Below are 25,110 nucleotides of genomic sequence, written 5' to 3' on the forward strand. Positions count from 1 at the left end.
GGTTCCCGAAACACATATTTTAACAAAGTTAAGTTTTTACCAGCTGCCATTATCCGGTCTTAGAAAGATATGACTTTTTTGAAACGGCTATAAGAAACTTTAAAATAAGGCATCATTTAAGTTTGAACCTCTTTTACTTTCGGGTGAACTTTCCGGACATATACCCATATTTACGTATTGTGTTAATTATGAACTGAATCACCTTATGTGACAAAATGAATTCTCTAAGTTAATTATTTGACATAAACCAAAGTAGGCTGATTATTGCTTAGTTAATTCAATGACTTGGGAACCTTAAGATTGACTTTAAAAAAGTCAAGTAGAGAGCTCTAATGTTAGGCAAAAAAATTATTTGATGTGCATTAAAATATTATAACACATACAAGAAACATTTATGCCCCGAACTTGAACTATGCTCTACTAACCTGAAGGCCTGGCACAATTTGGTGCACTACACTCTTCATCATCATCAGATGTGGACGCTGCTGTGGTGGCTACAGCTGCGATTTCTTCTAACTGAGCTTGCGCGGCAGCTGCAGCCGCTGCTGCTGCAGCTTTTTTACTTATTACATTCCCAGCAGTTGCACGTTTTCTTTTTTTACCACTTAAATTTGCAATGCTACCAGATGGATTTGGTGATTGAGTCGCTGCTGTTGCTGCTGTTGGAGACACCGTCGCTGTTGTAACTGTTGTGTTTGTCGTTCCTGGTGTTGTTATTGTTGACGTACTTGTTATTATCCCTGTCGCTAAAGTTGCACTTGCACTACATGTTGATGCTATCGTTGTACCTAATATATTGATCGTAGATATCGTTGTTGTGTTATTATTATTTAATATTGGTGAAGAATTGTTAATAATTGTTTGTACATTAATATTATTACTACTTGTAATATTATTATAATTATTATTATTATTTTTATTATTATTATTACTATTATTATTATTGTTATTACTATTTGTTGTTGTAATACCAGTTAATGATGCAGATAATATTGTTGAATCAATATCAGGACTATTATTACCACTTGAAATTTGTTGTTCTCTAGATTCACTTGGTACAGAGGAATTTTTTGGCAATTTCTTAATCTTACGACCACGTTTTAATTTTGTAACTGGCTCAGATTTTAAACACGTTGGTTGTAATGTTCCAAGGAATGAACTACCTTTCACTACAAAAAAAGAAGGAAAATAAACCACATTCTTGAACTATTGCATAAGACAAACAATCTGAATCATACCATTAATTGATTTCTTCATTGGTACGTTAGAGGACTCATCAGCTGAACGACGTTTTTTGTTGCCAGTTGTATTATTTATGACTAGAATATCGTTAGAAAGCTGCTGCTTGAATTGACAAATAAAAATAGTAACGAAAATTAAATATTAGTCAGTTGGATAAAAGTCAGTATAAGAAAAATAAATTAATTAAAAATTTAGAATTTTCTTCATATTTTTAAGAATATATTTACCGTTAAATTATACTTATAATGTATATGTGCTAGATCAGACATAGATGGTTTAGCTGCATTTAAAATTTTCCATATGTATAATGTTTCATCAAGTGAAACTTCAAGTAAATCGCCCTCCATCATTAAATCTTCTAATTTTTCTCGAGTTATTTTATCCAAATTAATTAATGGCACATCAGATTTTAATATAGGGCTACTACAAGGCTCAGTTGTTGGCATTGTTGTTGTTGGACTTGACATACTAATACTACTAAAGGGAGATAATACAGAATAAGCGTGCTCAATTTTTCTAAAAATATATGGATATATATATATATATTTATATAAATAAATACCAGATAAATACTTAAAAACGCTATAAACATAGGAAAGCAATGTTGGATTTTTGTCTTTATTAAATTTTTAACTTGTTTTGACAAACAAACCTTTTCTCTTCCAGTTTTTATCCATAGAAGCTTTTAATATCAAATTACTCAATTGATATTAAAAACTTCTATAGATTAAAAACTCAAAGAAAAAAATTAGAAAATTATGGAAAAAAAAATTCAATGATCATATACTTAGAACCTTTAGAAAAGTTTAAGGTACAAATTTCAGCTCAGTTAAAGCATTTTTTTATGGATTTGACGTTGCAGACCAAAAAACCTTGCGTTATATCATTACAAAAAAATAAAGTATTATTGTGTGTGGAATACTTTGAAACATACTAAAATATAAAACATCTAGTTGAAAATTTATTTGTTTAGTTAAAAATTGAACATTACATTCCTTTTCTATTTTTATGTATGTACACATAAAATTTTATATTGTAACTTATATTATCACATATATAATTGAAAACTTACGTTGGCGATGATGAGTTATCAATTTTCGACTGAGAAACAATGGCTGAAATAATGTTTTCACTTATTTTTAGTTGACGAAATTCTTCTTCAGAACTTGATTCATCCATATCATCATCTTCAGAAGTAATTGAGTTTTTTGTAGTAGCAATTGAACCTTTTAACTGATACCTTCTTTTATTCCTTAAATTTTCATTATTGTTACTAGTGTTGTTTGAATTGCCATTATTATTTACATTAGACTTCTTACTACTTATATACTTCTTTTTATTATTACTATTATTTTGAATTTTCATAACATTATTTTCGTCATTTTTATTGTTCGATATAATTTTACAATTTTCATCAACTTTTTGTGATATTAATGATAATGTTGATAACGCTTGTGAAACATTTTCTGACGAAAATGCTTGTCTAGCACGATCTTGCCAATTCATTGCCCTTTCAGTTAAACATTGTAATGCTTCACCTTCCGGTAACCTAATTGGTAAGCGTTGTAATGATACTAATAATTGTAATATTGTTTCTAAACGAGGCCTCCGTGACCGCATACAAGATGGGCATAAGTATTTTACTTCGCGATCTTTCTCCCGATAATTTATCAATTGTGGCGTGAATTGTAAATTATTACTATTATTATTTGGTGGCGGTGTGGAATTTTGTGGTCTAGATCTAACAGTACTCTTTGGTGGTGGTACACATTGTTCATGAAACCAATCTTTACATAATTGACAATTAAACATATTACCATTAAATTTTCGTTTACATATACAATATTTATCATCTAACGGGTTTTTAGACAAATTTATTTTTCTTAGTTCACGCATGTCTACCATTTCTTTTTCTTCAGCTGATTTAAACTGATTGACCATTTGTTGTGGAGTCATATCTTCAGTAAATTGATCTTCCGGCAATTTTTTCCTAAATCTGCTTCCAATCATAACTGGCTCCGATCTTGGTGATAAAACATCCATTAAATGAAATTGAGTTTGCTTTTTTAAAAATGTTTTTGCTGTTTTATCCTTCCAATTTTTAGCTGACTCTAAATGTTCTTCCATGCGCTTTAATTCTTCTAAATGAAATGGTATATTTTTCCCACGATTAACAACATTTTCTAGTGTATGGAAATACGGATAATTTTCATTTGATTGTAAAATTTCTACATTATGTAACCATTCTTTTGCTTTTTTAACAGCATCACGCAGGGCTGGTTCTGATGGGAGCTCACCTTTAAATTAACAAAAAATCAAAACAAAAGTTTATTACAAAGTTGTATCAAAATGTATTTACCTTCAATATCTTGTGCTCTTTCTAATAATAATTCGATTTCCGGCAATTCATGTTGCGTACCGCTTTCAAAACATTTTTTTGCAACTTCTTCCCAATATTCAATCGCTAATACGACTTTTTGTAAATGAACTAGTTCTTTTTCAATAAGAACATCTGGCACTATATTCAGCCCCTCTTTTAGAAAATTATGTATATCATTTAATGAAATTTTTTCATTTGAGTCACGGTATTCTCGAACTTTTTTGTACCATTTCAATTGCTCCAAACGACATTTCAACCTTTCCATTTCATGTAAATCAATGCAAAGAACAGACCCTTCCTCTATTAATTGTTCTAAATCATTTTCATTTATTTTATTTAATTTTTTTGATAAAATATGTTTAGCAGCTTCAATAAAATCTTTTCCTAACAATCTTAATTCTCTTACACTTTGTCCTTCTTGTATAATACAACATAAATTATCAATTTCTTGAACAAATAGATCTAATTCATCCATTGTTAATTTATATTTAGCTGATTCAGATGAATTACGGGTTCTTGTACGCATTTTATTAATATCCAATTGTTGTATAACTGTAACACATTTTTCAGCTTCTAATACAGCAGAATTTAATCTTTCTAATATAACTGATGATGGAAATTTTTTTTCTTCAGCTTCTTGTGCTAAATGTTGTAATTCTTCTAATGTTATTATTGTCGGTGTATTAGGGTCTAAAACATCTCGTACCTTTGATAACCAATTTTCAAATGTTTCAGCTTTAACTTTCAATTTTTTTAACATTAAAGGTAATTCATCTAATGTATAACGATATTGTAGCGTATGCTTTTCAGGTAAACAATTACATAATTCGGTATAATGCCTTAAACAAACTATGGATTTTGTACAGGAACAAGTTACTGCCGATAAAAAACACGTAGTTTTACATGAATCACATTGACGTTCATCATCTGGTATTAGTTCAAACGCTTCACGTTCAGCTTTTGTTACGCCCCACTCAAGTAATGATTTTCTTAATTTTTTTTCAGTATCAACCATTTCAGCCATATCCAAATAACAAGCAGTCGCAATACCTAAATTTAGTTTATCTGGATTCAAAGCCATTTTACAAACTAATTCGTCATGTGAAAAAACGCAAAATCTTCTTAACATTGAATAATGGTTTATGCATTCGCGCCCCATTTTCATCCAATCAGCTGGTGCGAAATTTACGGCTTCAGCAAAATTATAACCTTGATTAAAACCAGCATGATATGCACGTGGAAATGTTATTACAAATTCACCAGCATGTTGATCTGTTCTGTACACTGGTACATTATTTTTCATTAATATATTTGGATTCATTATTGTTACTAATTGATGTAACAAATCAGGTTGCGAATGAAATAGTTCCGGTGCTGCTGATTTCATTGTCTCTTCAAATGCTTCTGCTTTTGAGCCAGGAACACCATACCACGTTTTGGGTTCACCCCAATGTAAATAATTAATTGAATAACTCCAATGATCTTCATTATGCCAACAGAATGTTGCGAAACACATACCCACATACATCCACGGAACTTTCATACCACTGATGTCTGCGTTAATGTGTCCCAATATTGATTCTTCTAGTATAGGCAAATTATTCAAATTCCAACTTGATTCAGCATATTCCTGATCGCCAGGTAATAAATATAATGAAGATTTCGTTGGAAAACCACTTCCATGATCCATTGAATGTAAATCAGCACCATATTCAACAGTAACATCTTCATCAATTGAAGATACAATACGCCAAAACTCACGTTCAACTAAATCAATTGGTACTAAATGAACTGCCATATTGAAATAATCAGCTTTAAATTGGTCAGCCATTTCGCCAAATTGTTGCAATGTATATTCACGTTGTGCTTGTTCAAACCCGAACGCTTCTTGAGGTTTACTTACTTCCTCGACAACACATTTTGGACAACGCCAGTCACCTTTTGGTATATCATTCAATGGTGGCATTAAACAAAAGGTGTGGTAACTATCATCACATCCATCACACAATAACATATTCTCTTCAACATCACCACGATTACAAAAATGGCATATATATTTCGCAAGTGGATCATTCTTTTTCTGTTTTCTTTTCAAATTTACACTATTTATTGATGATTGTAACAGTTGATGGTGCATTGATTTTCTATTTGCTCGACCACATCCACCTGTTGCCATTTTACCACCGAAACCATATGAATGCATGCGTTTATATTCACCATATCCAATTGAATTATATTCATCTTTGATTTCATCCTTAATTGATATTGTTGATGAAGTGCTTACATTAACATTATCATTGTTATTATTGTTAATATTGGTATCATAATTATTAATGTTACTGTTACTATTACGATTTCCGTTATTATTATTCTTATTATTACTGCTGTTACTATTTTCTATGGTATTATTATCACTATTATTATTATTACTATTGTTACTACTTTGTATATTATAATTATTATTATTATTATTATTATTATTATTATTATTACTATTATTATTATTATTGTTATTATTATTATTATTATTACTATTATTATTTATAATTATAATATCATTACTAGCACTATTACCATTTTCACTATCGTTGATATTAAGACTGTTATTAGCACTACCTTCATTATTAATATTACTATTGTTGATATTGTTACTGTTTTTGTTATTATTATTAACATTATTAATAGTGTTATTATCGTTATTAACATTATTAATAGTGTTATTGTCATTATTATTATTATTAATATTATTATTGTTATTATTATTATTATTATTATTATTATTATTATTATTATTATTACTGTTATAATTATTATTATCGTTATTAATATTATTATCATTATTATTATTATCATTATCATTATTATTATTATTATTATTATTATTATTATTATTATTATTATTATTATTATTATTATTATTATTATTATTATTATTATTATTATTATTATTATTAATATTATTATTATTATTATTATTATTATTATTATTATTATTATTATCATTATTATTATTATCATTATTATTATTATTATTATTATTATTATTATTATTATTATTGTTATTATTGTAATTATTGTTATTATTATTATTATTGTTGTCATTATTGTCATTATTATTAGTATTATTATTATTATTACTATTACAACTATTATTGTCATTATTAATATTATTATTATTGTTATTATTATTATCATTATTATTATTATTATTATTATTATTATTACTATTATTATTATTATTATTATTATTATTATTATTATTGCCATTATTATTATTATTATTATTATTATTATTATTATTATTATTATTATTATTATTATTATTATTATTATTATTATTATTATTATTATTTGCATTATCACTAGTGCTATTAGATTTTTGTATATTCAATAACATATCTTTGTTATCATTATTTGCAATATTACAACTCTTAGGTATTATTGAACTACTATTGTTATTATTATCATTATTATTAATATTGATACTCTTACATTTACTGTCACTAGAACTGTTAGAAATTTGTGTATTTATTAACTTATCGTTAATATAATTAGATGAAATGTTACAAATAATTGGTATTGTTGAAATATTATTATTATTATTTTTATTATTATCACTATTATTACTACTGCCTTTATTATTATTATTATTATTATTATTATTATTATTATTATTATTATTATTATTATTATTATTGTTATTATTATTATTATTATTTGATTGCGTACTACCTAAACCACATGTTGCTTGGGTTGCATTTGCGAAACGCTTTGAACGACGTGCTGTTGTTTCATTTGGTGGCGTTATTTGTTGTCTTGAAACAATACCATGTGGTTTATAATCTTGATCATCAATTTCAGTCTCTAGTTTTATATCAATTGCTTTTCCGGATGTAAATGTATCAAACGGATGTAAAATTCTTTCATAGTGTCCTTTTAATATTGCGCCTATGCTTTTACCAGATGGATAACCCATACGTTGCGCAACTTTTGACCACTTACGTTCTTTAGTTGTTTGTTCAATACCACCTTCTTCTTGCACAATACGATGTAAACTATATAAATCAAGTGCTTTTCGTTCCACCATTGGTATTTTCAGTGATGAACCTTGTAATTCCCAAAACTTTGCAATTTGATCTAAAAAATTTAATTTAACGCGAGTTTTTGCTTCCAATTCATTTAAACGTTGTACTCTTGGTGTAAATTTTAATTTATCAACATCAACCGTAAAAGGCGGTGTCCATGATTTGGGTGGTTGAATTTTAGCAATGCCATATTTTTCAGCAAATGGACGAATTTTACCAATATAGGCAAGTGGATTTTTAAACTCATCTTCATTTGGCTTAAATACTGGACATTCAGGTGGTTTTATAAAATGAAATTCTTCATTTTTATTTAATGAAAATGTTGAAGAACTATGCGGATAATTTTGTCTTTGTGAACCATTTGTTGTCGAATTGTTAACATTAATTCCACTATTATTATTTATATTACTATTATTTCTATTATTAATATTATTATTATTATTATTAGGATTTGATATATTTGTTAAGTCCTGGCTACTATTATTTGTATTCTTTAAAGGTGATGTTTGTATTGGTGAAAAATTTGTTTTACCAAAATTTAAGTTTGGTTGGTTATTTATTGTTGAATTTGTTGAAGGCGTCGTTTGAACTGTTATGGATGATGATGAAGTGTTTGTTTTAAATGTTATATTATTTAAATTACTATTAATATTGTTCGAATTATTTGATAAATTTAAACTATTAACATTATCAACATTTTGTTTTTGGTGTTGCAATTTTCTTGGAGATGAAATATTTGATATACATGTTGTAGTTGCCGCTGTTGTTGTTGTAACAACTGGTAAAATAGGTGATGACACTGTTAAGGAAGATAATGATCCTGTCAAAATATTTTTGTTAGATGAGGACTGCAACAAAGACTGTTTGACTATTGATGATGGTGATGATGATGCTTGTAATGAATTTGTTATTGGTGTTGTAATTGCTGCTACTCTGGAAGATGATACTGCAGATATAAGTGTTTCTGTTGTAGCTGGGGCTGTTGTTAATACAGTTATTGATGTTGTTGCAGATGATCTTGATGTTGGTGATGATATTACTAATACTTCAGTATTATTAGTATTACTATTGTTATTTGTGTTTACTGCAACAACAGAATTTTGATTTAAAATCTTGTTTGGCGAAGGTGGCATCATTGATTTGTTTTTTTCATTATAATTATTACATAAGGAATGTTTGATATTAAACCCATTATCATTCAATAATTTAATTTTTTTCGAACGTGTTGTTATTAACTTTTTTGTTTTAGCAGTTTTTCTATTAATCGCTGTTTTTGGTGTTTTAATTACTTTATTGCTTTTACTATTATTAGTATTATTATTTTTATTATTATTACTATTTTTATTATTATTTTTATTATTATTATTCTTATTATTATTATTAATCTTATTATTATTACTATTTTTATTATTATTATTAGTTTTGTTTAATTTTGAAGTCCTTCTTTTTGCAATATTTTTGATTTTATTTGACTTAGTGTTACTTTTTTCAGATATATCATTAATTTTTAATTTATTGCCTTTATTAATTTGTTTTGATCTATTATGTTGTTTTTGTGGCTTTTGATGACTTTTAATTAAATCTGATAGCAATGATGTGTGTGATGAGGATAATATTTGTTGTGGTAATTGTGGTAAGAGTAATGATGATGTGCTTGAAGATGAGGGTAAATTTTTTAATTTAAATAATTTTGTATTTCTTTTATTAATTTTATATTTTTTGATGTCTTCCTGCTTTAAATTCTGCTGTAATTTCAGTGATTTTATTTGTAAATCGTATTGTTGTTGCTGTTGTTTAGTTCGCTGCTGTTGTATTTTTTCTTGTTGTTTTTGTTGCTGTAAACACAATTTATTTTCTTGTTCTTTTTCAGTATTTAATTTATTCTTTTCTTTAATTATTAATAAATTTTTAAATACTACTGCTTCTGATGATGAAGACGAAGATGATATGGATTCAATTTGATGAAGATGATTTTTATTTTCTTGATTTTTTTTTAATAATAATCTGCGACTTTTATATTTTGTAGGTTTTAAATTTTTCTTTATAGTTTTATATTTTTTACTGGGTTGCTGTTGTTTTTGCTGCTGCTGTTGTTGTTTTTGTTGTTTTTGTAATTTTTGTTGCTGTAGTTGTTCTGTAATTACTTTTTGTGTTCTTTCTTTTCTACGTGTCTCACCCTTAACTAATGCTATTACTGCTGCTGCTGCTGCTGCTGCTGCTCGTGATGAACGATTTTTATTCATAAACATAAAAATTATATTATATATTTAGTTGTAACAATGAAATTAAATAAAAACTTTTATTTTCGGTCTTTTTCCTTTTGTTTGTTTTACAAAATTGTCAATGAAAATATGTTAAATATTTTTTTTTTACAAATAATTCAGTTAATATATCTGAAAATAAACAGAACATTATTGTATTAGAAAATTATAGTATTGCTTTTTTTTCAAAAATTGTTTTTTTTACACTATTGTAAAACTAACTGCCAACCGATTAAAATGACAAATATTGCCTACAATATTTTTATTAATAAAAAAAATAGTTTTTTGAATAAAAATATTGTAGGCAATTTTACGAAAGAAAAAAAATCGAGCATTTTGAAATTATCAATATAAAGGTTGAAAATTATTTGCAGTACTACTTTGAAGCAAAATCACCATATCCAATCAAAAATTAAGGACCTAACTGTCTATCTCGCTATCTTAGTCGGCAAGTGAGGAAAAAGTGAGTAACTATCATTCGGTATATGAATAGAAGAATGATTCGGTATTGTGAATCTCGTTTTTTTTTTCTAAAATGTATAAAACAATTGTTTCACTTATTCACTTTGTTTTATTTGTTTCAAAATTTAATCACTTTGAAAGTGAGACGTTTATTTACCTATTTGAGAATTCTAAGATGAAAGTTAACAAAAAGTAAGTAAAAAAGCGAGATACACGATTAGACTGGAAATATAAATAGAAATATGATAAACTGCCTGACTTCAAAATTATAGGAATACGATATTAATACATAATTCAATTCACGAGCTTGATTTTATACAATTGAAGTTATCTAAGAATATCGGCTATTTTTTAACTAAAAAATAATTATACAGGATTACCAAGACTTGATGTTAATATGATAGAATTGGAAGGTTTTCTAGAAAGCGAAGTTTTAGACCTAATCAACTGATGAAAGAGGGCGGCAAAAGAAAGAGAAATTGTTTAATAATATTTTTACAAAATCAATTGAAAACTTTCAATATGAAAGTAAGAAAAATAAAGTAAGAACAATAACAGGACGCTTTCAACACGAGTATTGGGATAGCTCGTCGGGTATGAGGCAGGCAAAGCTCTTTATTGCTTGTCCGTCTCAAAGAAGCTGGCGTGTAGAGGGGGACGCCAGGCTGATGGTTGGTTTATTCACTGAACACTGCAGACTGATAACCCAATTGTACAAAATGAGACAACCTGGGGACCGTTTGTGTTTGATGATGAAAATGAGAAGAACATTTCAATTCACAAAATTGAAATTTAACTCCTAAACTCTTATTTGTATATAAAATGAAGAACAATATGCTTTCAAATTATTTGTGCAGAAACATCTCAGTATCAACTTAGGACAGCAGTAAATTTTCGATTGCCATTGTACAGAAGAAGCTAAAATCAAAATACGTTGTTTTATACGGGCTTACAATTGGTTAATGGTGTACGTTAATAGTGTACCCAACAAACCCTCAAATCTGTTACAAGGATAGAAGCATTCAAGTCGAATTAACAGCAGCATTTACGTACGGAAATGTTTAGTTTGTAATGTAAAGTTTTTTTTTTAATTGCAAAATACTTATACAACCTTCATATAATTTTCATTAAATTGTTTTATACATTTTTTACAAAAAATTTTATAAACTTTTTATTGTTTTTAATTTACTTTACTTTAAATTCAATTATTTAAATGTATATGAACAAATGACATATAAGCTAATGTACAACAAAAAATAAAAAATAAATAAATATAAAAAATTGAAAATAAACAAATTTTGTTATTCATATTAAAAAAAAAAACATTATAATTTTAATACTTACATTTAAATGTTTCGGGTTTTAAAAACGTTTGCAACCGTTTACTTTAAAAAGTAATTCTTTTTTTAAATGAATGTACGAATACGTTTTATACAATTAATAATATGAAGTTATATATATAGATGTGTACAATTTTAAATTTCTTATCTATTATTTCTTATTTATATTTAAATAGATATCAATTTTATATAAATTTTTTAATGCATTCTTTAATCTTGTAACTTTGTTTAAATAAATTTTATATTTCTTATTATAAAGAAATATTTATATTATTATTTTTTTAAAATCAAATCTTACATTTTCGTTTTATTCCCTATTTGTGTTGATAATATTTTCAATAATTAAAAAAAACGTTTATTTCATTTCAAATTTTCATTTTTCTTTGTTCTGATGTTGTTTTGTATTTAATACTTTCTTCAACTTTATGATCAAATAGCAAAGCTGAAAAAGAGAAAAAAAGTTATTAAAAATTAGATTAGGTATTTTTAAGAAAAATTTCTTTATAACATCGCTCATTCCAAGAACTAAAGACGTAAGCGTAATTTTATTACAAAAGGGCATTCCAGTGATTAGAGAAAAAATTGCAAAAACCTAGTGCCTATTAACTAGTAAAGAACTTAGTATCTCAAGTTCGGCTGCACCGATTTTGATGAAATTTTATATGTAAGTTTATTTCGACTATGGCACGAATTGATCAACTTTTAGGGTATATCAGGCGTCGGGAACTGGACTTTTTAGAGGGCCTGTTTTACATTATCGCTCACTTTGAAGAAAATATTCAATAGATTTACTTGAAATTTCATATATATGCTTCATTCGACTGTACGCTGAACGTCCTTTTGAAAGAAATCAGGTGTCAGCAACTGACTTCTTACTACGTGCTAAATATACATTTTTGCGTACATAAAGAGAAATAATCAACTGACTTCATTGAAATTTAATATTTTCATTCTTCGTACTAAAACAATGAACATATAAATTTTTTGGAAAGATCAGGGCTCGAAAACTGATCTGCGGGCCGATTTTACATTTTTACCATATCTACGGAACGAATTGATGGAATTTCTTGAAATTTGATATTTGAGTTCTGGTTGTTACCGAAACTAACTGGCGAGCATTACAGGGAATTCGGGTAGCACAAAGCGAACCTCTACTAAGAGCCAAATTTACATTTTTCTAGGTATGTTAACTATAAGCTTACTAGTGTCCTAAAAATTGGAAAGAAGTATTTTGCAAACAATTTTATAATATTCTGGAATACTTTTACTAATCTAGACAATATACATTGCGATCGGTCTTCTATTATTTCTTTCTATTATTTCTTAATTAAATTTAAGAGTACTATATGACAATACTGCCCTAGAGTATTACTTATATTTTCGCTTATATTTTCATATTTAAAATATGTCGTCAATTCGTGCAATGTTGTATTATACAGATAAACAATAAAAAAAAACAAAAAAAAAAAAATTAAGAAAAAGGACAAGACCACAACGAAAATTTAAATTCCAAGTTTTTGCTAGTGTTTTTTGCTTTTTTTCTTAATTTTTTTAAATATTTTAGAATATAAGCACGCACAAAAAACACAAATAATTGTTTTCTATTTAACTAAGTATTATTATTGTTATTTTTTGTCCTTTCTTGTTTTATTGTGTATTTGTATTTCGTTCTTGTCGCTCCCCTTGTGAATCTTTTTATTTTAAAAAGTATTCCAATATGATTTCCGTTTTAAAGCCCTCTAAATACAAAATTTTGCTTATAATCAATTACAACAATTTCAAACTACAATTTTTAAAATGTTAGAAAAAAAATCACTAACTTTGCATATTTTTTAATTCGCAGTCTTTACAAAACACACACTTTTTTCTTTTTATTTCTTGTTTTACTCTTTTTTTGTTGTTCAAAATTTGTAATCAAATGCAGAAAATTTTTATTCTATTTCATCATATTTTTTACTTTTTTTACTGTTTCTTTTTCTTTTTTGTTATATTGATAGTAGTATATGTGTGGTTCGGAACAACAATGTACGTATGCATGTACATATTTCATTGGCCTTCAAGAGGATCATAAATTGTTAAAAACTTTCTCTAATCCGGAGTTGGTGCCACTTCTCAACGGTTTGAGAGATACAGAGATTTTTAGAAAATTTCAAAAACTTTTAACATAGGTATATAAGTTTTCTTGTTTGTAACTTCCGTTCCAAAAAATATATAGCTTCACTTCCGAAAGCTTTTGAAATGGCTAACAGAGCTTGAAAACGGAAAAAATGTTAAAATAAAATTGTAACAATTATACCGCAATCAAGAATTAAGGATCTCATAGAAAATCGTGTAAGAATAAAGTTGGGTCAAACTAAAGGTTTGTGTTGTAGTTCAGAGTGAAACTAATAAGTACCTTTTGTCAAGAAATTTTTTGGAAGAATGCTAAAAATAAAAGGCGGCCAACACAATAAGAATAATTATAGCATAATCAAACTAATTCAACTTACCGCTCTAATTGAGTGCTTTAAAATTAAGAGAGATTTCTAACAACATAATAAAATAAATCTAATATTTGGAAAGATTGTCCCACTTCACCAGTCCTTTTCAATATAGTAATAGAAAAATATTAAAAATTAGTAAAAAATAAATAAATTAAAAAAAAAGAATTAATTATTGTCTCATTAGCCATATTTGAATATTAATTGAATATTTGAATATTAATTATTTAGCCATATTTTATAATATTAAAAAAAACAGCAAAAATGAGATAAGCTATATTTGGAGTACTCATGCAGATATTAAGGATCTGTATAATACACTTAAGTATTGTACGGCATCGGAGGACAAATAGATTAACTACAATAAGTTTATATTTTGCATTCACTATTCCAAAATATAATCTTCCTTAATGAACATACAGCAGAATTAAGATAAATTGGACATTTTTGTTTTTCCGATATAATTGAACCTTTTTGTTTATTCAATATTATAAAAATTTATTTACTTAAATTTTTTAAATTTTTGAAGATTTCAACGATGCCATTGTACCTATATTTGATGATTTCAGATTACAACGAAAAATGATATTTTTCAGACCGGAAAAGTTCAAATTTATTCTGTACCAGATATGTTTTTATCATATTTTATTTTAAATTTTTATTTATAACACTTTTTAGCGATAATATTTTTTTCTTGTTCTTTCAAACAAATAATCAAAAAAAGCCGCACCCACTCTCTCCGGAACATAACCAATATACATTGAAACTTCAATCTGTTGAATATTTTCTTCAAAATGACCAAAAATGTAAAACAGACCGGCTAAAAAATCCAGCTCCCGAGTTCTGACGCATCCCAAAGGTTGATCAATCCGAAGATATTATTTATATATAATTCATATATATAATTTATATAAAATTTCATCAAAATCGATTCAACCGAACTTGAGATACACGCGTACATACACAGCCCGACAAACCGACAGATCGACAGATCGACAGATCGACAGATCGACAAATCGACAAATCGACAGATCGACAGATCGACAGATCGACAGATCGACAGTACGACAGATCGACAAATCGACAGATCGACAGATCGACAGATCGACAGACCGACAGATTGACAGATCGACAGATCGACAGATCGACAGATCGACAGACCGACAGATTGACAGACCGACAGGTTATAAATTATACACAGATTTGTTAGAGAACTTTTTTATTTTTCGTGTTATGTTTGTTTTTTCATAAGTTTAAGAAGCTTGTTATGCAGCGCAGAGGCGATAACATACGTTTTTGTATAATCTGTTCTTAATATTGTTTTGTTATACATTTTCTGCAACATGAATAAAATCAGCAAAGAAATATATGTAATTCGTGCATATGAAATAAAGTAACACTAAAAAAAATTTTTTTCTAATTTTCTTTTTCTATATTATACTTCCGAAGATGAAGAGTATAAGTGAAAATACATGATGGTTGCGCCATCGAACATGGCTTGTATAATATAATATAGATTTATTATTATTATTATTATTATTATTATTATTATGTTAGTTAATATGTCAAGTTTATGTAGAACCTAATGTGTATGACATCTGTATACTTAGCTTCATTTCAATATGAATTTATTCTTGCAGAGCATTACTACAGGGAGGTTAACTTTGTATTTTTTGTTTCATGTTCATTTCAAATCATTACTTATTGATTGACTGTACAACTATAGGTACAACTATAGACGTTCTCAAAATTTCCCTATCTTAATCAAAAATTATTTACATTTCACAATCACTAACAAAATTTATCTGCGCCTGACCTACAAATAGATAGGTACCAAAAGTTAGTTCTTTTCCATTTTTACTAAATTTAGGGGTAGACATACTGAGGTAGGTTTTAAATGATGATAAAATTGATTTGTAAATTAAGTTTGCAAATTAAAACTTTAAAGAAAATTTATTTAAAAACAAAAGTTTGTAGATGATCTCTCTAATACGATTTAACTTTTCTTCTTTTAACATCAAAGAAAATATTAAAATTCAACACAACTACATATGTACATTAACCTACATATAATATACATGTATACTTACATATGAGAGTTTCTGAGCTTAAGTGTTTATGAGCAAGGAAGAAAATAGGGTTTAACCACGTTACTATGCCTCAAAAAAGATGAATGATACACAATACAAAATATGTAGGTACATACACATATCAAAAATTTTAAATTTGTGAAGGTATAACCCGTCCCTATCAATTAAGAACAACAAAAAGAAATCGATATTTTGAAAATGCAAACAACATGTGACTTAACCAAATTACTTGTAAGTGCTTCGGATCAAACCTTGACATAGCAAAAATATCAAGGTCTGGACCCAGTGATGCCAATTTATCACTGTCCTACCTTGAAAATGTAATTTGCACTATAGTGCAAATAGGCGCTATTTTAGAGAGGATGCGCTTTTTTGCATTCAACATTAATTTTAAGTTTTATTTATTTTTAATTAATTTATCTTTTTTTGGATATAGGAATAGGATACGGGAGTCTTAAAAAATTCACTGGTTGTACACAGCGGTTAAAGACATTGATGTGCAGACCACACTGAATTTTCCGTCAATATCAAATAATCAGAATCTAAAGGACGGCGAAGCAAAAAAATAAAAATTTAAAAGTTTTCTTTTTTTTAGCACTTTTCCAAAAAAATTTTGAAAGAAAGTGCTTATTAGTTTCACTCTGTCCGTCCGTCCGTGTGTCTGTTTACAAAACTTCTACACCCTTGAAGATAGAAAACTGAAATTTTACAAGTACATAGATCTTCACTAGAAACCCTTTTTCGTAGACAAAATTTTCACCTATCTCCCCCTCTCTAAAAGTTAAACCCCCCTAAAACCCTAAAAACGGCATTATTTAACTATTTATTGCAATGAGAGATCATAAACATTTTTCAAATTTCGCAAAAGCAGAAAAATAGAAGCTGGCCTCTTCTATCACGGCATACCGTTTCGAACTTTAAAAAAACAAAATAGTGGTTAAAATTTACCGTTATATAAAATCACCTCTCGAAATTTGTAAAATTTGAATATTTGGCACATTATATGTGCAAAACCACAAGCTTTTTGAAATTTCTATAAACGCAAAAAGCTAACGGTAAATTCCGTGTCATTAAAAAATATAATTATTTTTCTTAACTCATACAATTAACCCTTCAACACGAGCATCATGTGAACCCGTCTTTATATTATTTCTGACTGCATAAATCGTTCATCCTAAATATATGCAATTCTGGATATAGTTTCGTACATGAATGAAAATAATTTTAATAGATAATACAGCAGTATTTTCATTTGTTGAAGGGAAAAGTGCTAGAATAAAAACCATTAGTTTGACCCAACTTTATTTATATGATGATTTTTGCCTATTTTCATTTGCCTATGAAATAATTGACAATTTTTATATTAAAATCAAATTTTGGGTTTTCTCAGCAACATATCAAAAATTTAAATTTCAACTCGAAATTTTAATTATAATATTTAAACTCGAGTGTTTTCCGAATTCTTTTTGAATCGCGTTGGGCAACATATGTATGTACGTACCTGAGAGAATTGAAAGTAAAAAATGGTAATACACTGAATAAAAAAAAATGTTGGTGCTTTATTTTTTAAGTCTAGAATACATGACATTAAATAAAATTAATAAAAATTTTATTAGATTTTAATTTAATTTTGTAATTATTATATTTTAAGTTTTAATTATTATTTTAATTATTATTATGGTGCTCTTGTAGTTTTATAATCATTATAAAAAATGTGTGTTATTGTTGTTCCCTACATAAAAACGAACGTAATACAAATATATGTATATAAAAAGTATGCATTGTGGGAGTCATATCATACATAGCTAGTAAACATAATCAAATGTACATTTTCTTCAATTTTGAAAAAAAAAAACACTAAAATCAACTTAATACTTCGAAAAAAAAAAAATTTGCACCATTTTTTTTTTCTTGTAGTGTAGCATTTATTAAAATCTTAAAAAAATTAACAGAGCCTGTAAGGTTTTCTTTTTAAATCAATTTTTTAATATTTTAATAACACTGAACTTTAAGACTGTAAGCACTAGTAAAGTAAAAAAGGATTGAATTTTAACTTTTTCTAAATAAAAATTTGAAAAAGGTTGATCTTGTGGCCCTTTATAGATCCTATAAAAAGCCGTATAAATTCTTGAGGTGTGAACTGTCACTCTCTCTTGGGGTCCAGACCTGTATTTCTGTCTGCCGTCAATCAAACCATTGGTTTTTTTAGTTAAGTATAGCAACGCTTTACAAACCATTGGTTCTTGAAAAAGTTAAACTAGTTTTTAAAAAAGCAATCTAGGTAGTACCATCTTACCTACTACACATTTAAATTAATCTTATTAACACATATACATATTAAATTATTGCATACATTTGCTAGTTATTAATTTACTACATACAATGCTTGTTGAAAAAAGTACTAAAATATTGGCATTTAATGTTTAGTTTTATGTTCTTTTCCAGAAATTGTATGGAAAAGCTTACAATTTCAGAAATATAAAACAAATATATAAAATATATAAAAATATAAACAAATATATAAATTTCGGAAATATATAAGTAGTTTCGAAAAGCTGTTGATACTACAAACTTTCCCTAATTTATCATAATCTAAAACAAAAATGAAATTCAAAATTTGAAAAAATTGTTCAGCGCAACGGCGGTTGATTCTAGCGACGGCCATTTTGTCATTGAAATGTTTCCGATTATTCCCTGCGTACCACGATAGAAGAAGAAGTTATTCGCATCTCTTTTTTTTGAATAATAAATAGCATTTTTAAAAACTTTAAAAATCTATAACCATTTGGATGAATAACAGGGGGTAGTATGTTGAGGTAAGGTATGAAATGAGGTTATATGTAGCTTACCTATATTTATATATGTAAATGTATATTATAACATTTTATAAACACAATACTGCAAAACAATAATGTGATACATACGCTTTTTTTTTTGACAGTTGTATAAAAACTTTTACTTTTTTGAAATTGCAGTATTGTGCTCATAAACAAAAAATGTCGTTAACAAAAAAAATTTATTTATTTTGGGACAAATAGTGGAAAATTCTATTTCAGGAAAAATAAAAATTAAGATAAACAAAAAAAGAAAACTGAAACAAAAGGAAATTTTGTTATTTTTAGGTACAACAATTAACAGACGAATTCCTAAAAAAACTGAGAAAACTAGTAAAAAAAAAGGACAGCTGATTTAACTGTGCTAGTCATGATAATTTAAATATTTTGTGATAGATAAGCAATGTTTATGAATAAACTTGATTAACAACATTTGTTTATGAATATAAATATAGCGTAGATTTCACTTTACAGGGTGTGCGGGACTTGATGGTGTTTCCGAAGCAGGGTGATAAAATGAATCCAGACGAACAAAAAACACCCAAAAGTGACATTTTTCATTTGGCCCTTGTTCCCGAGTTATGGATCCTCAAACTATAACTCGGAAAATATAACAGGTAAATCCAAATTTGTACACTCATTTTAAAGCTAATAAAATTCTCCTTCTAACTGGATGCCAGCAGTTGTAAAGACTTTCAAATCCAAATTTTATTTAATCGTCATTTACACATAATTCCAGGTTACTAACCTATCGGTTTTTTTACAGGAAGAAGAGCCCTGTACTTTGCCCTTTTTTTTTGATATAACATAATGTGATGAACATTTTAGAAATGACATGTCTATCAGGCAAAAAACTGGACTCAAAACCTTTGAAAATTAACTAAAACAAAGTATATTAACAAAAACAAATATTTTTAATCTCTATTATGCAGTATTATGCGTTATTAGCTTTTATTTTTTCACATGTATTTTTCTAGAATGAAAGACATTTGCATTATCTTTATTTTTCTACAAAATATTTCAAAAGTTTCAGGAATATCGTGTCTATGAGGGAAATTTAAGGGCAAATTAAAAAACAAAACAACAAAAACAAAGTTTTTTCGCAACAAATTAATTTTGAACCAAGTAATTTTCGCCCTTTGATCTTCCGATTATTTTGTTATTATTCGAAAAATGCAATTAATAATCTTCAGGTGCAAAGTTTTATGAACAGACACAAAGATGAGAAATAAATGGATCGAGTAAAATCAATGAAAAAAAAATTTTTTTCTGTTTAAAAAAATGCTACAATTTGATTTCGAAAAAATAGTAGATAGATAAAAATTCAAGGAAAAATTTAAAAAAATCCTTCTTCTATGATTTTTAGATAAAAGAAAAATTAACATAAATTTTGGAATTAAATAAGGTCGAAACCTGTTTCAATAAAAGTTTAAACAACTTTATACAAAAAATTATGGGTAGAGATTAGTTAATTATGTAGGTATTATAGATAGGCCTATTTAGGAATATGTAGAATATCTATATACTATATTCCAGCAATTAATTGAAATGATGGGTATATTTTTGAAAATGTTTGAAAAAATTTCTAATATGTTAGATATGCAGAATTTTTGAATGCTCTATATTTTTGGTTTGTACATACAAAAAGTTTTGAATATAAGATATAATCATTCCTTACCTATTTTACAGGTAATACAGGTAATTTGAATAGGTACAAAGTTTAAAGTATAGTGGCGTTTTTTATATATATAATATGTAAACATATAGGATAATAAGATATAGAAGAACATAGAATAATGTATATATATTATATGCTTACACATTTTACCTTACTTACATACCAACATATTATATTTTGTATGGCATACATAGTGTGCATTTTCTAGAAAATTAGAAAAAATTCAAAATTTTACCCTAACTAATAAAAGGCAATAATATTTTAGAACGTAAAATAAATAAAATTGAATTAAAGATAGGAAAAATTAAAATCAGTTTTGTTAAAAATTCTTACAACAAAATATTTAAGTAACAATTTTTTTTCTAGCGACATCTGGGCAAGTATGTAGGTACTTAATGTATCTAATTATTTTGCAGGATATTAAATTGAATGAAAAAATGTGCTACTCTTCTTAGATACTACCTATACAACCTACTTATTTACCCATCGTCCTTACTTACATATATTTTTATGAATAAATAAGAGAGGAAAAATTTTAATTGATTTTTTTTTTTTTGAAAATAAAGCAATTTGTTTTTTTTTAACTTACAAAAAAAAATTCATTTTATACTTTTTAATATAATTATGGTAATTTTGTAATTTTATAATTTCTTTAAAAGTATGTAGGTACAGCATTCTTTTATAATATTGCATTTTCATGAAAATATTTAAATGTATATATATATATATATATATATATATATATATATATTTACAACAAAACACAATTATTTCTTACAATTAAAATTATATATAATAGCTACATAAGTAAATAATGACTTGAACAAGAAAAGACCACCTCAAAATTTTATAAAAAAAAAAAAAATTACTAACCAACCACCACTACCGCCATCTTCGCTTCTTTCACACAACAACCCTATGCCCACAAACACACAACACAATTTTTTTTTTTTTTACATAAACATATAAATTACACCATTTTATTTTAATTTTCAAATATAGTACATATTTATTTTAAAAATTAATTAAAAATTTAAGGTAGATATTTATGTAGGTAAGGTTTAAGTAAACTTACACTTACCTTACATATATCTTTTTTGTTTTAAAATAAAATCCAAGTAAATAAAATTTTATAAAGCACAAGAGTTGAAAAAATTTCCAATTTTAATATATTTTAAATTAAAGATTTAACAATTCATTTTTTTTTTATTATTGGTGTTTTTTTTACACTTCGTTCGTTTCTACACCACCACGATAGTAGATACACGGTACATTTTTTTCTATTTTCTTTTCTTTTTAAAAAACAAAATATAATAATGGCCGGCTTAAGTGTATTTGTAATATTATTACATGCTCTCTAAAAAAACATTACACAATAAAAAAAATTAACTGTGATAATAAAAAAAAAAGTGTGGTTGAATATTTTTCAAGAGTTGAATTATGTACAAAAAAAATATGTATGTACGAATATAAATATGAATGCATGTATCTTCATATAACTATATGTATGTATATTGCTTTTGTTGCGTACAAAATTTTTCAAAACGTTTTGAAAAAGCAAAAAAAAAAAAAAAATACAATTCTATTTTCTTCACTTTTAAAACTTTCAAAACTTCATTCGGTTTTGCTCTCCTTCAAAAAAAAAAAAATTGAGATTTTTTCAATTAAAACTCAACACATAAAAAAATTCCTTTTTTTAAATTTTTCTTAATTTTCCTGATATGGATCCTTAAAAAAAGAAAAACACAATAACTAAAAAAAAAAAAGCGTCTTCGAATTTTTTTTTGTTTTTTCTTTTCTGTGATTGATCGGTGGTAATTTTTCTCCTTTCTTACACCCCAATTTAATTTTTCAAATTTCTTTTCTAAATTCTGTACAAAAGTGGGAAAAATATGTTCTAAATTAATTTGTAATTTTTTTTTTAATTAACAACTACTTTAGCTCTTTTTTGAATTTTTATAACCCATTAAAGGGGCTAGCTGTATGGTACGGCGAAAACTTACAAAAAATATTTGATCTAAATAAGAAATCTAAAAAAAGTTTTTGAACCACTTTTTTTAAAAAAAGAACGCAATTTACAAATTCAATGAAAAAAATAAAAGCAAAAAACAAAAAAAAAAAAATCATGTTGGATATTTTCCCCTTCTACACTCTTCTCTTCTCTTAAATGCAACATCTAATTTCTTCAGCATAAAATTGAAGGTGGTGGATTGGTTTTGGTGTGCAATTAAAGCAATGGGAAAATAATTACATTTACTCTGATTTCAGGACTTTTTCTTTTTACAATATATATTATTTTTGTACAGGAGCAGAACGGTGCTAACCAAATGCAAAATATTATTATATAAATATATGTATATAATAGTTGTATGGTTGTCGCCGCTTTACAAAGATTTTTGTATAAAAGCGACGGCGGCGACAACCACGATGACGACAGCGACAACAAAATGACGATGACTACACAAAATACAATACAACAACGAAACGAAGAGATGACGACGAAATTGAATTTGAATAAATCCAGAGTATATACATATATAAAATATATACGATATGTATGAATAATTTCTAAATGCAACAAAAAAAAATAACATTCACACAATTATCAAAAAATTTAAGAACAAAAATTTATAATATTGATCGAAAACAATATTATTATTAAATTTTAAATTAAATTTCTTCTTTATTTTCGCCACAAGGTTTGTTATTTCATCTTAAATTTTTTTGTTTTAGAGGATCTACAAAACTCTACTATTACGCTTATACTACACAAAAAGAACCCTTGTTATAAAACTAATGGAAAGAATAAAAGAAAAAAAAAATTAAAATTTAAAAAATATTAAGAAAAAAAAACAAATTTAATTTTTTTTTTCTTTTAAATTTCAATAAAAAAATTATACACTTAAAACACAAACGAACAACACACACACACACTATATTCTTTTTTTATATTCTCACCTTTTTTCTTTTAGCTTTAAAAGAAAATTTTTTTAATTTACAATTCCTTTTTTTTTTTTCTTTTTTTTAATATAAAAATTTAAATTAAATTTCGTTTTTAAAATAATCTTCTCCTTTTTTTGCTTCTTGTATGTAAAATTATTCAATTAAAAACTTTCAATCAATAAAAATAATTTTATTTATTTGTGTGTGATATACGCGAGATATACGATTTTTTTTCTTTTTTTTTTTGTTGCTTTTTTGTTCAACACCAAAAAAAATAAAAAAAAATTTTAATATTTTTCTTAAGAACCACGACCAAATGTAATCAACATAAATTATTACTGAAGGAAAAAACAAAAAAAAAGGAAGAAAAAGAAAAAAAAAAAAAGGAAAAATTAAAATCACAAAAATTCAAAAACGTAAGGGATGTACGGGATGTACAAATGCCTTTTACAGAAATCAAGTTCTATGATTTGAGTTGTACGACGATGTGACTTATTTTTAGTACAGTTTTCTTACAGTTTTTCTCTCTCTAGGAGGTTTTTTTAAAACGTCAAATTTATATATACTGAACTATGACAATTACATATAATTGTCAAAAAAGTAATAAATGCATTATATCAACACAAACAATCAGCTTTTTTCAGACGAACCAATGAACAATCAAGAGAAAAAATAGTTCGACTTTAAATAGGTCAACTCAAAAACGACGCACCAATGAATCCATCTTAACCATTGATAACTCATGCTGTTTAGTTTAAATTTTTACAAAAGCAATTCAAAAATTCCTAAAGTATTTCCATTTTCAAATGTCAAAAACACACGACACCAAATTCAATAAAATGGGTTTGTTAAAAACCATTGGGCGATTATACCAACGAATTAGAAATACTAAAGGAAGGAACATCTTTGTTTCTATCTCGCTTATACTCATTAAAAAATTGTTTCTTGAAAAAAAAAAACATAGTGAAGCCAAAACCTTTAAGTAAGTCTCTTTCCGAGCACTGTCAAACTGAAATCAACATTAAATGCCAAATGTTGTTGTTTTTTTCCTTAGAAAAATACGCGCTGCTATAAAAAAAAAGTAAACAAAGAATTTTTTTTTATTTTTATTAGTGTAGTTTGTAAATAAAAAAGTATAAAATATTTAATAATATGTGTTAAAAAAAGAGTACTATTTGATAAAAACTTATAAATAGACGGCGAAAATAATTTCCATATAAAATGTTATTATTACAATCTCAAATGTCAAAAATTTGACGGTCAGTAGTGTAAACGGTAAATTTATCGTGATATACAAAATTTCCCATATATTTTT

General features: G+C 26.4%; 1 protein-coding gene across 10 annotated transcripts in view; it reads right to left on the reverse strand.

Moving 5' to 3' along the window:
• The window catches only part of LOC129606187 (lysine-specific demethylase lid), a 28,723-nt gene extending 4,612 nt beyond the window's left edge, over positions 1-24,111 (reverse strand). For 2 of the 10 annotated variants that reach the window (XM_055516346.1, XM_055516388.1), the window contains exons 1-7: positions 23,811-24,111; positions 11,775-12,212; positions 3,602-10,100; positions 2,315-3,539; positions 1,470-1,758; positions 1,239-1,344; positions 426-1,169 (exon numbers count right to left, since the gene is read on the reverse strand). In XM_055516346.1, coding sequence (XP_055372321.1) covers positions 426-1,169; positions 1,239-1,344; positions 1,470-1,758; positions 2,315-3,539; positions 3,602-9,956 — 8,719 coding nt within the window. In that variant the 5' untranslated portion in view covers positions 9,957-10,100; positions 11,775-12,212; positions 23,811-24,111. Of the gene's footprint in view, positions 1-425; positions 1,170-1,238; positions 1,345-1,469; positions 1,759-2,314; positions 3,540-3,601; positions 10,101-11,774; positions 12,213-21,933; positions 22,210-23,103; positions 23,277-23,810 lie in introns of those variants that run through there. The other 8 variants (XM_055516425.1, XM_055516416.1, XM_055516362.1 and 5 more) reach the window with 8 other exon arrangements.
• Between the last annotated feature and the right edge of the window lie 999 nt (positions 24,112-25,110).

This window comes from Condylostylus longicornis, unplaced genomic scaffold (assembly GCF_029603195.1).
Source record: "Condylostylus longicornis isolate FDR11 unplaced genomic scaffold, ASM2960319v2 ptg000003l, whole genome shotgun sequence".
Taxonomy (NCBI): domain Eukaryota; kingdom Metazoa; phylum Arthropoda; class Insecta; order Diptera; family Dolichopodidae; genus Condylostylus; species Condylostylus longicornis.